Source organism: Cyprinodon tularosa, unplaced genomic scaffold (genome assembly GCF_016077235.1).
Source record: "Cyprinodon tularosa strain WSP-4 unplaced genomic scaffold, ASM1607723v1 ctg11, whole genome shotgun sequence".
Lineage (NCBI taxonomy): Eukaryota > Metazoa > Chordata > Actinopteri > Cyprinodontiformes > Cyprinodontidae > Cyprinodon > Cyprinodon tularosa.
Window position 1 is genome coordinate 366318 of NW_024037893.1, and position 17182 is coordinate 383499.

General features: G+C 41.3%; 1 protein-coding gene across 5 annotated transcripts; it reads right to left on the bottom strand.

Annotated features, from left to right (window-relative positions):
• Positions 1-1266: 1266 nt before the first annotated feature.
• On the bottom strand, positions 1267-16873 carry gata2a (GATA binding protein 2a). 5 transcript variants are annotated; one of them, XM_038294620.1, is made up of 6 exons: positions 16598-16873; positions 10812-11177; positions 9564-10136; positions 6147-6304; positions 3058-3183; positions 1267-2386 (listed from the first exon to the last, which is right to left on the bottom strand). In XM_038294620.1, exons 2-6 carry the CDS (start codon positions 11038-11040, stop codon positions 2087-2089), a joined length of 1386 nt encoding a protein of 461 aa, XP_038150548.1. In that variant the 5' UTR covers positions 11041-11177; positions 16598-16873; the 3' UTR covers positions 1267-2086. The 5 variants fall into 5 exon arrangements, with proteins under 5 accessions (XP_038150548.1, XP_038150542.1, XP_038150557.1 ...); XM_038294614.1 differs by lacking the exon at positions 16598-16873 and adding an exon at positions 11403-11555; XM_038294629.1 differs by lacking the exon at positions 16598-16873 and adding an exon at positions 11345-11539 and having other exon boundaries at positions 6147-6292.
• Positions 16874-17182: the final 309 nt, after the last annotated feature.

Consider the following 17182-nt stretch of genomic DNA (forward strand, 5'->3'; position numbering starts at 1 on the left):
TGAAAGCAAACATGGACATTACATACATTAATCCCTTAAATGAAGGGTGTGAATTTGTGGCTTCATGTGCGTAAGCAATGAGGCTATATGCATATGCATGACTGTGTGTGACTCCGGAGCCCTTCGCTGGAGCCTGCTGTCTGGGCGCAGGGGTCCAGCCTGGGGCCTTAGCTCCACAAAGAGCCCTTCTCTTAACAACGAGCCATCACAGATAGAGGAGGAGCCTGACCAAAGCATTACCACGCTTTAGGGATCAGAGAGCTTCTCTTGATGCATCTGATACCGCTTATGATTTTAATGACCAAGTAGTCTTTGAGAAGGGAAACATCAGTGTAGTAGCTGTGTTTATGCCCCAAACAAACATTTTAGGATAACATGTGTGGGTTTGTGAAAGGTCTAACATGGAAACCGAATCTTTATAGGAGATATCTCCCAAAAAAAAAAAAAGAAAATAGAAAAACAGATACAAATACCATGCACAGGCATTTATGCAGCGTTTTGCCATGTTGGTACCACATACTGTTCTCTTTCAAACGCAAAGTGGTAAAACCTGTGAAGCTTAAACATATATAAAGTGCTTTAACAAGGAGGTCTCCTTAACATTAAGACATTCAAACACTGATTCACTGATCTACCGGCATTTTAGGATTAAAATACCTTTGATGGAGCCAAACCCACAACTCCAAGACTGAAGGATGAGTACTTTCTCCCCAATCTATTACACCACCTTTACTTTGACACTCCTTACTTAAATCCAGTGCTAACAGTTGCCTTTGGAGGAAATAGGCCTTATAAATAGACTTAATTTGTGTATCTTCGGGACCAGAGGGTTGTAAGAGAATATAAGTGAATAAACAGCACCATAAAGACCAAGGAACACAGTAGGCAGGTCTGTGTAATGTGTTTAAAGCATGGCCAGTTTAAAAAAACATCCTTACCTTTCACTAAAATTGCAAGAAGTGAAACCTAGCAAGCTATCCCCCTAAAATTGCCCATTGTAACACAGCAGGGGTATCAGTTTGACAGCTCAGTTTGAAGAGACTATCGACATGGCAACTCAATATCTGACCTTTATTAAAAAAAATGCTATTTTAGATAAAACTCCACTAAATTGCTTTCAAGAAAATTCTAACGCAATCCAGTGAAATCACAGCTGTTTTAAATAAAACAGGTGTTGATATTAAAAAATATTTTTCTCTTTCTATATGCTTCTCTCTGCACTCTACAACTTACATCTTGCGGCAGTAAGAACTACCAAGACAGACGTCAACTTCAGTATTAAACTTTATTTTCTCTTCTTTGTGAGATGGAAAAATGATAAAAACGTACAGCTCAGGGACTTTTATTCACCCAAGACAGGTCAGTGTTTTTCTTTACGTAATAACCATGTAATTAAAATCATATGTTTCCATGTGTGTCTGGTGAAAGTTTAACAAGTGAAAATAAATTATCGTAGCAATAATTATAACATCAAATATAACAACAATAATAGCAATTAAGCATTTATAAACATTCTATTTACTGAGTTGTTGGTCTTTTTTTTCTTTTTCTCAATAAAACAGTTATGAAAAACAGGTGAGCATTGTGGTGCACAATCCAGCATGTGAGGAGAGCTCTGGTTTGTTGGTGCCTTGCAGCAGCTTTAAGCACTGAGGAGTCCACGTGTAATCACGGCAGTTCTGGACGACAGTGCGGGGATGGACAGGGTGCACTTTATCTTTATAAGATCATGAGTTGAGAAACAGCGGTTCTTTTTAGGCCCTCTCTGGACTCTCCTTTTACAGGGTCATGGAGAGGTGGGTACCAAAGTGACTTAGTAAAAATAAGCAACAAAGAATGACAAGCTTCTCCATTCACTCATTCCCCTCTCCAGCCCCACTCTCCAGAGGGACGGACTAGTCGTGGTAGCTCTTCAAAGAGTTTGCAAAAGTCCACAACGTCCCCTCAGCAAGGCTGTGGCATCACACGGCCATCAGTTATTCAGTCCAACTGAAAGTCGCTACTCTCCGACCAACCACTGTACAGAACAAAAATCTGCCGCTTAGTGTTCAAGGAGATGCAGTGGCTCCTGCGTCTTTCAGGGGCTTCAGTGAGGCTCAGCCCAGACTGGCGACCGATTGGAGTGGTGTGGGTGACCAAATGAGGGATGAATGGGCGTGGGAGTGGGCAACATGTGTCCAGAATGGCTGAAGGGGGGGAGGTGACCCATATGGGCCATGTGGCTGGTGAGGCCATGCCCAGCGCCAAAGGGTGAGGCCTTGTCCTGCATGCACTTGGAGAGCTCATCAAAGCCGTCCCCTGCCCGTTTGTTCCTCTTGGACTTGCTGGACATCTTGCGGTTTCGCGTCTGGATGCCTTCCTTCTTCATGGTCAAGGGTCTGTTGACCTGTTGAGAGCAGCACATTAGCTCATGGCACAGCAAACAAAAGCCGCTCTGAAAGTGTGAATGCTGCATTATTGCAGGTCAAGGTTGTTTTGCTGTTAACTTCAGCTGAAAATGTCACTTGGAATCTCTCGCTCCTTGCACTGCCAATTATCATGTACATATATTTCTGTCATGGCAGTTGCCTTTAATGAATAGGACCAGTAAAAGATAAACCCCATAAATAAGGAGCAGCTGTTTTGCATATCCACCCTGCTGCATTCTGAAGCCAGTCATGGGCGTTTTTTAGCTTTTGTCTAATTGTCTGAACCCAACAGAACCTTCCCGGTCAATATGAATTCATGGGGATGAGGACAGGCTGGGTGTGAAAGGAGCAGCCTCAGACAAATCCTCATCAGTGTAACCGACGCTGTTACACTGAATGACAGTCCCACCCGGCAGCCTCTCCGGGGAGTAACGCCCCCCATTGAAACAACGACGGATTTATAAATAGAGATGACCGGTGTGGGTTCTGCACGACAGGGTGAGCAGGCTCTGCTTGCAAACTCCTAAATCGATACACGCTGTCCGCCCACTTAGCCGGTTAAGTACCACCTTCACCCCAAAAAACTCCACACTCGGAGGGAAGGCTTTGTGAGTGTATATTTGTGTGTGTTCTCTCTAAGCTCACTTACGTTGTGTAATTTAAAGTAGAGGCCGCAGGCATTACACACTGGGTCACCATTCCCGTTGCGCCTCCACAGGGTGGTGGTGGTGGTCTGGCAGTTTGCACAGCAGGTGCCTGCACGTCTAGCAGCCGACTGAAAAACACAAAAAGAGAGAAGGTAAACATCCCAAATAAAGCTTCATGATGATGTTATGAACAGGTCAGGATGGACACAGCACCCCAGGGCAAAACTTTGATAGATAGATAGAAAAGGCAACTGTCGGTTCTCTAAAGCAGTTGTTCCAACCTGCAAAAAAGCAGCCAACTTGTGACCCCAACTTTAAGCTGACTGTACAAGGATTAATAATAAGTAATCTAAACATCACTGATGCATAACTAGTATATCCCATTTATTTATAAATGCTGCTATATCTTTTGATATCAAATTAGGAATCTTTCTTCTTTTCTACAAGTTCTGAAGAGGACCCTCATTTGTTGCTTTGTGACCCCAAATGAGATCTTGACCCCAATAAAAAAAAAAAAAAGCTCTGATCCACAAAGAAGTTGAAAAATGATTGTTAAAAAGACATGTTTGAACATGACTGGGGATGGTCGCCTATCCTGACTTTCCTGAGCTTTATGCTGACCTTGGATGGAAGTGATAGATAAAAGCCAGGATAAGCCCACCTTAAATGCCAATAAAATAGACAATCTTGAATGTCTATCTGTAGAGTCTCATTTAGACACTGCATCAGTTTATCCAATTAGGTTATATTATTTTTTTATCACTATTATTGATAATATTACTGTTACTAGCAACATATGCATACAAATACAATACTTTTTCTGTCTGCTTTGTCAAATACTATAACAGATATCAGGGTTCAGATACCCTAATTGCCAATCTCATCCTTTTACGCACTTGGTGAATTTTAAGGCAATTTCTGAAATCATTATATTGTTTATTATATTGAAATGTAGCAATGTGACATCAGTGAGTATAAGTATAATATAAGTCCATTCTGCTGAGAGGTCAATGGCCTATGTCATATTTCATAAGTCAGCTGATCCAAAATTGATCAGAATCACTCTTAGTTTAAATACATTTTTTGCAGATTTGGAAAATAATGGTCCAAGATTTCTTTCTTTAAAAAAAGAAAATATATATATATATATATATATATATCTTTAAAATTCAGCAAGCGCTGAAACGAGAAGTCCGCCATTATGCAGTGGTTAAAGACATGGGTAATAAATGGCTTTTTTTTTACAGCCAGCAGATGTGAGGAAATAGCACCACAGTTATGAAACTGCGATACAAAAATTCACATGAAAATGTATCTACAACATGCTCCTCAAATATCCGCATATATTTCCTACGTTCGGCTGCAGGTAATGCGTGCATTGCATGAAATATCCGGTTATTACCATATTGTAAATGGAAGAGCTGGTTCGGACCCGGTGTGGGCCCAGATCCAGGAAAAGTTGCTCTACAGGTTGTGTAAGTAGAGCTGGTGTCCTTCCCGACAATGCGCTCCCGCATCCATTGCGGATCAATTCTCCACGCATAATGAGAAACATTAAGCAAACGCGCACGAACCCCTCCGGTTTTTTTTTTTTTTTTTATGCGCTCTTTTTCTGCAAGGAGCGTCCAGGTTTTTCCCCTCTAATTAATTTCAGGTGGGTTGGCGTACATTTAGGCAACATCCTCTTTTCCACTACTTATATATATATTTATAATTTAAAAATAACAACAACTGCCTATTAACATTTTACCGCTGTCCGCAGAGAATGACAAACAGGAGGAGGACCATAAATCCATTTATTTTCCAATGGCCGCCCGTCTCTTCACACATAAGCGGCTCCTTCAGTGTTGTGATAATCTCTTTTACAGTATATGTCAGCCGCGGCCGTAGAGAATGCTGCGCGCAGGGTGAAGGCGGAAACAGCCGGGAGCCTGACTTCCTTATCTGGGCCGGCCAGATATCCGGATAGGAAACAACTGGATGCCCCTTTGAACACAACTCTGAAAAACACTTGAGCTGAAAATGCAAAACGCTGCACAGCCACATGGGCAGTGGAAAATGCGGGTTAATGGAGCTTTCATGGAGAATGAACGACGTGGAGGTGATGGAGGGGAGATTAAAAAATATTCATCAGGAGTATCTTCAGAGATTGTCTAATTGCGAGACTAATTATTAGGTTATCTAAGTTGTACAAAAATATTTTCAAACCACAAAGCAAGGTTTGGGGCGTTTGCAACTTTTTATTTATTTATTTCAGTATGAGATGGACCTCTTCTTTTGTCAAACCCTATATGAATTATAGAAAAAAGAAGAAATTTCTAGAGGAAGTATTTAAAAAATCTACACAGTCTGCTGGAAGAAACTAGACTAAGTGAAATCATAAGTAGTTTCCATCACCAGGAGGTGATGATCAGGGATTCAAATCTGTCATTTCTTATTGAAGTCTGTTGAGCTGAACAGTAATCAGAACCATAGCAGAAGGACTAATAACTAACAGCCTGTAGCATAAATATACCTTAAAAACACGAAGGTTCACTCTTTGTATATTTCACCATAGCAAGACTCTGCCAAGGTAAAATATGAAAAAACAGGGAATAGATAGATAGATAGATAGATAGATAGATAGATAGATAGATAGATAGATAGATAGATAGATAGATAGATAGATAGATAGATAGATAGATAGATAGATAGATAGATAGATAGATAGATAGATAGATAGATAGATAGATAGGCAGGCAGGCAGGCAGGCAGACAGACAGACAGACAGACCCTTAATCTATTAGGTGTCTGAGTACCCTTCATTGACTCCATCATGGTGTTAACTAAAGCAGCCTGGGCATCGGTATCAGTAACTGTATCAGAAGTACCAGCAATAACGATAGCAGGAACAATGGCAATAGTAGCAGTATTGTAACAGGCCATGAAGGCAGATCGTTGGGGGGTGAGAGGGACAAACAATTCCAGGAAGATCATAGGGAAAATATAACTTTCCTGGAATTGTGCTGCCGGCATCTGCTTTGTGCTCATATTTGGGCTCCCTTCTCTCGTAGCAAAGCTTAGGGGTGCAGCATAAGAGTCCAAAACTTACCAGTCTTCTCTTGGGCTTGATGAGCGGTCTGTTCTGGCCGTTCATCTTGTGGTACAGTCCACAGGCGTTGCACAGGTAGTGGCCAGTGCCGTCCCGCCGCCACAGAGGGGTGGAGGTGGCGCCACAGTTCACGCACTCTCGACCCTCTGCATATAGTTCAAGAGGAAGACAGGAGGAAAAAATTTATATAATTAAAAAGTTCACCTTCTGTCAGAGGCAAGACATGTGGCAGCTGTCCGGTGCTATCGGGGCAACCGTTCCGCAAAGGATGACCCCAGATGGCACTGTAATACGAAGAGAAAATCTGCCTGGCATTGGGGACAATGTCACCATCAGTGTGCAGGTGTAGCCAAGTGTGAGTGTCTGTCACGGACACAAACACCTCCATGTAAACCGATCCAGAGGCAGCGAGAGCATGTCCAGAGGTGTCCAACAAGAAGAATGAGACACACCATCAAATTAGGACTACATTATTCATCAGCTCAGTGGGTACCCATGAGAGGAAGCATTAGTGTGGGGTGGGGGTATTAAATGTGTCGGGCAGTGTTGCTGGGTTTGATGAAGGCTTGCATGTAATAATGCTGGGTCTCAAACCAGAAATGCTCATTCTTTGTAAGAAAAAAAATCTTTTTTTTTTTAAATCTCCCATCCATGCCCTGGTCTCTCCCATACAGGTTTGACTTCAAACAGCCTTTTGCAACACCGCCAATTCACTGCAAGAATCCCTATTTTTCCCCAGAGCACTATCTCATTATTCCTGCTATAAAGCCAGCGACACCCAAAGTCCCACCCTTTGCTCCACAATGGAATCTGACCTGAGTACAAAGCTAGACTGTGCTTTTGAAATGCACCTTTTTTAAACCTCTTTTCTCCTTCCTCTTAAGTGTTTCACAAGTCCAGCACCCACAATGAAGATGCCTCATTAAAACCGTAAATATTCATCAACAATGACTTATGCGTTTTGTTTTATGCAAGGCTTTGTGTTGAAATAAGAAAAAAAAAATGGGAAGGATGAAGACTGAGCATAAGAAAATTCAAATGCGAGAACAGTTTTTGGTTTGAGGGCAGTTCGACAGGAAGCCACAAGACTGCAAGGTGTACTTGCTGACAGCTGAAATGTCATTGTGGCATTTTGTACAACAGTCAATCACCATTACTTTTTACTGGGCAGAAGCTTTGACAGATAAGAGGTCTTTTTTTAATGCCGTACAGCAGATATGTTTGTGTTACTGACTCGGGCACAGCCTGGCCAGCTTGTTTTAAATGTCACAGTATAACATTTCTCCTGCCACAACAGCTTATATTCCCTCCGATTATCGGGCGGCCAGCATTTTCCCAGGTGTAGTTTAAGGAGAGATGACAGCGGTGATAATTGCACAACTGCATCTGGAACAATTTGTTAACGGTAGAGACACACCGATCTGCCAATTTTATTTTAGATCTGACTTGCTGATTCTGATGTTGAGTGAATCTGTTTTATTTTTGTTTTTCAAGAACCATAAAATATAAAAACATGTCCTGCAGGTTCTTTGAAAAAGGAAATGTGTTGGGTTCAAATTAAATTCCCAGAAATTGGAAGATTATTTCTGTTTTTGCAACAAATAATATTTCCCCAACATTCTTTATTGTTATTAAGCTACAATTATCAATCAAAATATGCAGTTTTTTTGAAAAATAAAACACAGAGATACATTGAAGTGCTTAGGTTTATGCACTGCATGATTAGCACTCAAAGTTATAATTTGTCTTGCTGAAATCCTAATTCTTGGTAATTAAGTGGTGCAAAGTGCATGTTCTTTGTTTATGAGTTCATGAACTGCAAATATGAGCTCCTAGTTTTGAATGATTTAATGAATAGAATAAAAAATAAACGCCAAACATAGTCAATCAAGAGTAATTTGACCATCATAGGTCATGCAGTTAAATTATGTGTTTAAGGACCAACAAAAATTGATTTCTTGGCTTTGATATTTAGTTATTTTAAATTGGCAGATATGGAAATATGTGTTTAATGTACTTTTTAAGGTTTGAATCACCTCACTTTACCCTCCATTAAGGAGCATTATAGTCTTTTATTTATAGAAAGAGAAACTGGAAACTGTCTAAAACTGAGTCAGAGCGCCTAACATCACAGAAATACACAAATATACAAAACAAAAGAAAGACTGATCAGTGTTTTGATGCATTTAATGACTTAGGAAATAATTTTAGATTTTTAGAATAAAAAAATGCCAACCCTGATCTGTTGCTGAAAGGCTGGTGTATAGTGAAAAGTCTGCTAATGTTTTTTTTTTTTTTTTTTCATCTGTTAATTCAAAGGAAAGCAAATTAAACAATGCTGGGAAATTACTGACTCATTAAAAGACTTTTTTTTTCAAGCATTATTTTTCACTTGGCCGCCCATTAGTGGAGAGAATGCAGGATTATGTCTTATTTTTTTCCCTTAATGGCTCCTAAGCATGCATGTTTTTTGTTTTGTTTTTTTAACATTTTATTAAAAGAAAAAAAAAAGAGCTGATGATTACTCAATCATCTGCAAAATGCATTGTCATCTACAGAGAGACTGACTGGGCCAAGGCCATGCTTAAAAACACAAACAGCACGACTCTGTCGCCTGGGCTTTGTTAGGACTGCAGAGAGCGGTGGGGGGGGGGGGGGGGGAGGTCGTGATTTGTTCACTTTGGAGGTATACAGGATATAGCAGGAGCCAGGGCGTCGTGACTGTTTTATTTTCGAAGAGCAGTAAAGGCCATATTCAAAAGCAAAAAAAAAAAAAAAAAACTAGTCTGTGGCACGAAAGAGAAGAAGTAATTAGGCGGTTTGCGGTAAAGGGGTAAACTAAAGAGCCGGATGAGTCGCTGCAAAGGGGTGTAAAAGCTTCTTTAGTTTCGTCTAATAATTGCACAATGCCTTTTTTCCATTTAAAAGGCCTAAACACAGATGCATACAACGAATAATCCATTAATTCATAAATTACCCTTTTTTTTTATCTTAAATCATTGTGAATGCTTTGATGTCTCTCATTCTGTGATGGGTTGCTGCTTGAAGCAGATTAAAGTTGCAAAAAGTGAAACAGAACAAAGATAAGAGGTGTCAGAGAGGAAATGTTGCTGATAAGTCCGGGATTTCCACCAGAACAGCAAACAAACGTATAAATTACATCAAATTGGATTTTTAAATCCTAGTTTCAGCTCAAACTAAATATGCAAATATCCTCAAGGCGATTGCATACATAATTATATTAGCAGCTTGACAACAGAGACAAATGTTATATTTTTAATGTGCTCAATAAAACATGTATGTGCTGAGAAATGGGTACTATATGCCTGCTGAGTATAGATATCAGCTGTTTTAATTAGATTAATGATCTGATAAAATTGTGGGATGATAAAAAAAAAAAAAAAATAAGAGACTCACCTGAGCTCGATCTGGCTTTGCTTTTGCATTTAGGCGTAAAGCTGGAGGAGGAGCCGCCAAGCAGGCTGCCCGGGTGGAACAGACTGCCGCTGTAGTCGTGAGGTGCAGGGAGGGAGTAGGCCGGGTAGGTCGGGATGGGGTGATGAGTGGCGGCCTGGCCGTTCATGGAGGCCAGACCGCCGCGGAGAGGGCTGCAGCTCTCCATCTTCATCCCATCCGTCAGCGGCACCTGGTACTTGATCGAGTCCTTCTCCTCCATCCTGTTGGAGGTGGATGTGGGAGAGGTGGGACCCGGGTCCGGGGATACGTCTTTCGGAGGTGTCGGGGGGAAGCTGTAGAGGTGCGGACTGGAGTGGGACGCCGGGGTGAGGGAGGACACGGAGGCAGTGCCGGCGCTGCTGCTGCACGGGTAGCCGGAGCCGGCGGGGTGGAGGCCGGGTTTGCTAAAATGGCTGACCGCCCATGCGTTATGGTGGTGCGCCGCGGACAGGGCGGCTTTCCCGGGGTCCAGCCAGGGGATCCCGGGGCTGTGGATTAGGTGTGGCCGGCAAACCTGGTTCCCAGTTAAGCGAGCTATAATGAAGATCATTTCAAATTAATTCATCTTATTATCATCACATTTTAGCAGACCATTTTCCACAAATTAAAGAATATGAAGATCTAACCTGTAGAAGTGACAAAATGACTCAAATTCGACATTTAGTTCCAGGCGTAAATAAAACCTTTAAGTTGGTTTTAAATTGTATATCGAAATGTTATACAAAACTTGTTAATTTAAAATCACAACATCCCCATTGTTATTAAAATAACAAAGCCCTTATTGCAGATATAAGCGGCTACAGGTCTGGGAGAAAAAAAAAAGAGATTTGATATCTTCCTCGTCGCAGCAGCTCTCGGACTAAAGATTGTTATTAGTAATTTTGCGGTTTTTATTTTATATCCGGGAAGTGCCTCTCTCTCTCTGCAGAATCCCTGCCCCAACACGGAGGGGTTAAGTGACATACTTCCCTTTCCTTTCGCTGTCATTTGCTAGAAATCCCTTTTATGTTGGTGAATTGGCCCATAAGGAGGAGCATTTCTCATAGACTTCATTTTTATTATTATATTTTGTTATCATCTAAAAAAAATCTAAGCATGACTATTATTTGATATTTTTGAATAAATTTTATAGACATAAACAGGCAACTTTGTTTACAATATGTAATCAATCCAACATATTAATAGTTCTCATGAAATGTTCATCCTCACCGTGTGCCTGGCTGTATGTGACCCTCGCCCGGGAGTTGGTGTAGTAAGGGTTCCCTTGAGAGTCCAAGTGGTTCAGAAACATGTCAACCTCGTCCTGGGGCAGCAAAGGCGCCATCGGCTCCATGTAGTTGTGGCTCAGGCTGTGGTGGTGTGAGTCCGGGTGCTGGCTGTTCAGCACTGCGTGATGGTGCGCCATCCACCGAGACTGATCCGCCGCTGCGACCTCCATGGCTCGGCTCTGTTTGTCCTCCGAGCACGTCTCCTGTTCAGATCAGTCCTCTTTGCAGTATAGTTCCCAGCTGTATGTTCACTTTAGAAATAGAAATCCTTAAATACCAAGGCGTCCTTTCTTCTCCTCGGTGATACCTGCAAAGGGATGAGAGCAAAGAGTTAACTTCTTTTGCATCTCTCCTGCATAGCAAACAAAGAGCATCCTTCCGAGTTTTATCTACTAATGACGCGTGAAGTAAATGTTAATTTCTGCAGCTGTAAACAAAGTAATAAGAGCATATGTCTGCAAGACAGCAACACACCCCGGCTCTGCAAGAAAGAAACAAGAGGGAGTTCTCCACCGCCCGGGATAGTAGGTACCTGTTGCAGTTCTGATCAGCTGACGGGACACACACACTCACACACATGCGCACACACAGCAGCCTGGATGTGTTAAAGCTCTTGATCCGTGCAGTGTTCGGGCTCATTAATGAGATGTGGCGCAGACTGATGCGGCTGGCGCCAGTAAATTCCCATATCAAGCCAGGACGGGGTGGAGCGTCGCTGTGCGCCAATCACGGAGCGCGTCGCCACAATTGGCCCGCTGCATCCTTGCTCTCTTTCTCCTTGCTTTTTAAATTTTTCTATTTCCCCCTCAACCCCCTCAACCCCCAGCCTAAGCGACTTATCAATCAGCGGAACACTTTATGCTGTCTTTTTTTTCTCGCTGTCTCTGTAGAAGCTGAAATGGAGCGAATATTTTCATAACCAACCCGCCTTCTTTTTAACAGCTTAAAGATAGACATCAAAACGCGGTTGTCCAGTGTTATTTTTAATTCCCTTTCCCCTGCATCTGCGCAACATTACTTTTCAACTGTTTAAAATTCGCATCCTAATGCAAAATGTAATTAAAGCTACTGATTGGGTGTTTTATAAACCTCTTAAAATAACAATAATTATAATAATAAAAAATAACTGTTAATGTTCTTATAGGCTACTGTTGTCACTTAAATAAACAGCGAATTTAGCACCTTTTAAACAAACAGAAGAGGGGCGATTTATGCCCCCCCCCCTCCATATACACAAACACACTGCCCCACCCTCAAATTGCCCCCATTCATTCAAAGAGGAGACTCCTAATTGTCTTTAATTACGAGGGAGACATTCCACTTGTGAAAACAGGGACTGAGCGGCCAGACTCTGCATGCGCCTAAACACAAGGCGCCGCGAGGCCGTGGGATGGGTGCGAGGCCTCACCTGTGTCACAACTTCAAATTCATACCAAATAAAAAAAATAATAATAATAAATTTAAATAAAAGTGAGAGAAAGAGATTAGGAATTTAACTCAGATGATAAATAGGCGCGTTTGGAGAGTGCGCTCCTGTGATTGACATTTAAAAACAGGAAGTGGCCTGGAGGTTTTACCGTCCGCCACATAGACGCCTTGCTCTGACGTCAGAAAACCAGCGAGAGAGTAGGTGACGTGAGATTTCAGTTATCTGTGGACATTCTTACAGGTGGTGCATGAGTCCGTTCATTTAACGAAGCGGGGCCATCATTCCCAGCTGAGAGTGCGCTCCTCAGTCAGCAGTCGTTAAATCAGTGGCATGTTGCCAGGGGCTGATGAGCTGGGTCCCTTTGAGCTTGTCAGCTCTTAAAATCAACACATTAGCGAGCCTGAGAGCAGCAGCTGCATCAGAGGAATGAAAACACTTTTAAAAACATATTTTCTTGGGTATCTATTAGTTTTTAAAATCATTAAAATTGTACACGCATCTAAATGTAAATGTTCAATTGTGGTTGAGTTTTAATCAAATTTATTTATTTATTTTTTAGTTAGTTTGATACTAATGAAAATATTTTAAAGGAAACCAGATACCCAGACAGGGACTGATATAGAAGGAAGTTGGGCCAGGGTTATAGTATCAGTTTTGGTGCCCTGCCTTAAATTACAAAGGATATGTTCTACACTGGAAAAACTATCAAGAAATAAGTAAAAATGTCTTAAATGCATTTACCCTTCATTTGAGACAGTAAATGAGTTTGCCAATGGAATTAGTATTTTTACTCTTAAAATAAGATAATTGGATAATATGCGCTTGAAATAAGACAATTCAATTGTGTTTTCTTATTTTAAGTGTAAATTGTCTTGTTCCATTAGCAAAATGTCTGTTTTACCTCCTTAATCCCAGAACAAAAGGGCTTATTTTAAGAAAAAGTGACTCATCTAGATTTCCATTTTTTCCAGTGTAACCTTAGGAATATTAACCATGAAAGTGTAATTTTTAAGTATACCATCTATAATTTATGCTCTTTCACAGTCTGCCTATTAAATTTAACATGTACAAAATTAATTAAAATTTATTTAAAATTAGAACATTCTTTAGTTCACTAGTATAATCATTTAATTCAGCAAGATGATAAATGTGATCAAATTGCAGCTATAGATATTTTAAATGGTATGTTTACGGGAATGTTTGCAGGCTTTCAGAATGAAATTGGGGTGTTGAAAGAATATTCGACACTGAAAGCATGAATGCACATTTGTGTCCAGCAAGTAAGTTGTAGCTGTGTTGCTGCTAGACTAGTTATAGCCTGCTAACAAATTGAGAGTAGTTGCTTCAGCATCTTGTACAAGCGTGTTACACTAACTGTACTGTTAAATAATTTAATCACCAACTAATTCCTATAAGTGTTTTTCGTTTTAAGGTGGGGACAATTGGCGGCCTAGAACTTTAGAATCCAGAGGTTCTGAGTTCAAGCCCCACTCCCGCCACTCTGGGTCCCTGAGCAAAGACACTTAACCCCACACTGCTCCCCGGGCGGAGCACCATGGCCGCCCACTCCCCAAGGAGATAGGTTAAATGCAGATAGTGAATTTTGATGCTCTGTACTTGTGACAGTGTAAGACAATAAAACTGTGGAAAAAATAAAAATGAGAAACATGACTGGAATAAATACAAGACGTGACAAAATCAGTTAAGCTCAGTGAAAAAAACAATTTGCAAACTTCCAAATCAAGTAAACGCAACAGCCTGCAGCATAGTAAACTAGAGAAACTTGCATTCCTGAGGGGGATAAAAGAGCTGAATTTGGCAGGTGAGGGGAAAGATCCTTCTCATACCCCTGTATGCTTTCCTGTAACAGAATGTTTTTAATTTCTCTCATCAGTAAAGCACTAATTACAGGAATTTAATGTCGCTGACTAATCTCTGAACCTCAGGGATCTAATGGCTCGTTCTGTGTGAGGCTGAACCCTGATGCCGTTGATCTTGTGGTTTTGCAGTGAAAGGACACTTTATATGCACATTGTAAGGTGTCACTAAGCCAAGTGGTCAACCTGTGTTGTCTGGGCAGCATTAAGCATTGCTGGGCCCAGACTTGGTGGAGTTGCTGGCTGCAGTATACCCATTGTTATTTGTATGTCTGCCAAATGGATTACTCAGCAGGATTTAGCTCTCTGTAATTTATACCTTCATTAATCCCATTTGTATCTCTGCTTGAACAAAAGATGTGAGAGTGACTGAGGAGAGGGTGTGATGCGGGGGTGCTGCTCTTGCTTTCTCCGTCTCTCAAGGACACAGTATCATTGTCTCATCCAAGGATGGTGCCCTATCCCGGAGGACACATCCTACTCATAACATCTCTTGCACAAACGGTGGTCTGCAGCACCTGCAGCACCATGTAGCATCAGAGGCTAATGAACGACAAGATTATCATTCCGATTCATGCTGTTATTAAATGGGATAGGCTTTATCTACCTGTTTGTTCCCATTGAGCACGGTCATCCATCACTTTTGGTTGAGGAGGTGTGTGACTGCAGTGCCCTGCTCTGCTGGTTGCTTGGAGGTTTGTGTGTATCTGCAAGTTTTTGGTTATTTTGTTTTTTTGTGAAGAGCCACAGTGGGGCTTGTGAAGATAAACAGAGCCAAAGAGAAGAGAATGATACAACCCAGCTGAAGCATTATTGTCTCCTTTACTCACGGCTAATTAGATTAGGCAGTGCACTGGGGAGGGCTTTATGGACACAAGCACCCAGGCACAAGACCATAAAACTGTTGTGAGAAGGGCCTGGATGCAGCTTGGAGGGCACCACTCACTCCTTATTTAAGAATGAGCAAAAACAATAAAGACAACTGAAGTTAAAGGAGAGGACGTGGAGGGTAAAATGCTCTGTTCTGCAAGGCGCCTCTACACATACCAGCTCCCAAACTGTGATGCTATAGTAAAGTATGAGATGCTGCTTTACTAATCAATCATTAAATCAGCAATGCCCCCAGAAACTTTTCTTCTAACTTGTCATGTTATGATTGTTATTATACTCTTGCTTTGTGGAGAATATATAGAAAATACTTTAACATAGGGATTTTTCTCTCCTTACATAGACCTATTATGAAATAATATAGGGGGAGTGTTGGCCTAGTGGTTAGAGCAGTGCGCTTGTGCTCTGAGAAGGTTGCAAGTACCCGGTTTGATCCCCACAGCTTCCACTCCCGGTCCCTGAGCAAGACCCTTAACCCTACACTACTCCTGTGTGCCATCCCAAAGGGGATGGGTTAAATGCAGAGGAACATTCCTCCAAAGTAAGGTCAATAAAGCTGAAGTATTATTAGCTTTATTATAATTTTGTTTATATGGTAGAATACAATGGCATTCTCAAGATGTATAACACCTAACATTCTGCAACTTTGTCTTTTCTCACATATATTAACTCAGACAAAATATCCTGCATATAAAACTCTCCAGTAGATCAGTATGCAAACCCCCTCACCCCATCTCCCCAATCACACCCCCTGGTGGCGCCATTGCATGTTGCTTTGATAACAGACCCAAATCAGACAGGTATTTAAATGGATCTTAACAAGGTGACAGCGTACATGTGTGCGCGCTGCAGCTCTTTGCTCCATGCATGCCTGCAGACCCCCAGCCCGCCCCTGCCTCGGCTCCACCATTGTGCGGGTGTGATTGCTCTGTCTGCTGATGAAAGAGGATCGCCGCAGTCATTATGTGTTTCAAATGCGTGACAATTGAATACTTTTGTCATCGCTAATACAAAGCTGATGACACACTAACTGGACCATTTCGAGATCGAGGGGGTTTATTTCAGGAGCGGAGCACCTTTTCCCTCCCGCAGGCGACGCGGGGCGAGACGCATTAAAACTCCTCATTGGCTCTTTCTAGGAGAATACAGCAAAATGTTAGAAAAGCGAACCCTTTTCATTTTTATTCTGACTAGCTAAATTTAAGATTTTAAGTGCATAAATATTTTTTTCTCATTTCATTTATTTTTATTTGTTATAATATTATCAACACCGAAAGAAACAACAAAAATGCAACCCCCCTTTCATAAATTATTTTATCAATTTAACTGTCAGTAAGAGTAAAAAGATTTGTGACATTATTTGAAAAAGCAACCCTCCAGCATAAATCTTTACAGCTCATAAAACTGCCAGTGTTTCTAAATGTTGTGTTTTTGCCACCTGTATAAATGGTTCTCCACAAACTATTTATTGTGTCATTAATTATTAAAAACATATATTTTGTAATGCATCAGTGTTAAAAATTGAGCTCTTACCTTTCTAACTTTGCCGAGAAACGTAAGGCTGCTGTTTGGAGTCACTGCGCATCCAGTCAAACCTGGTCCCTTTGATCCGCTGCTCTCCAAAAATAATAATAACGCATAATTTTCAATCAAAAAAATGTGTCCAAACCCATTAAAGGAATTTAATAAGGTATATAAGTCTCCAAAATAGGCTATACAATAAGATCCGCCGACTCTGAGCACTGCATTGCCTGCTGCGCACAGACTCTGCCTCCTGTCTGCACTGTGCAGCTCTCTGCATACGAGCACAGAAACTTGTGTGGCTGGATGAGAGAGAGGCTGTGGGCACATAACCCGACGTAGTGGCACGTCAGCCAGCGGCTTGTCTTCCGGGTCCTGGTTAAATACAGCAACTGGCAGAGATGGCAATACTTAATCCAAGGAGGTGATCCAACAGTTGCATCATTTCACAGTGGAGCGAAAAAAAGATCCCTTTGAGTCATTTTGTTTTACATGCACCTTTTTAATCAGATGAAGGCACGTTTAAGATCAGTGTTACTATCTTTATTGTGCCAAATTGCCATAATATTATATAGGCCTATATAAAAAAAAAAAAGT

What these genes read in the sequence shown, in the direction of transcription:
- gata2a (XM_038294620.1), bottom strand. Translation starts at nt 11,040, where the DNA reads ATGGAGGTCGCAGCGGCGGATCAGTCTCGGTGGATGGCGCACCATCAC. An exon ending in CAAAGCCAGATCGAGCTCAG is followed by an intron (nt 6,305 to 9,563) that starts GTGAGTCTCTTA and finishes GTCTTCCTCTTG; the next exon opens with AACTATATGCAGAGGGTCGA. An exon ending in TCAAGCCCAAGAGAAGACTG is followed by an intron (nt 3,184 to 6,146) that starts GTAAGTTTTGGA and finishes TGTGTTTTTCAG; the next exon opens with TCGGCTGCTAGACGTGCAGG.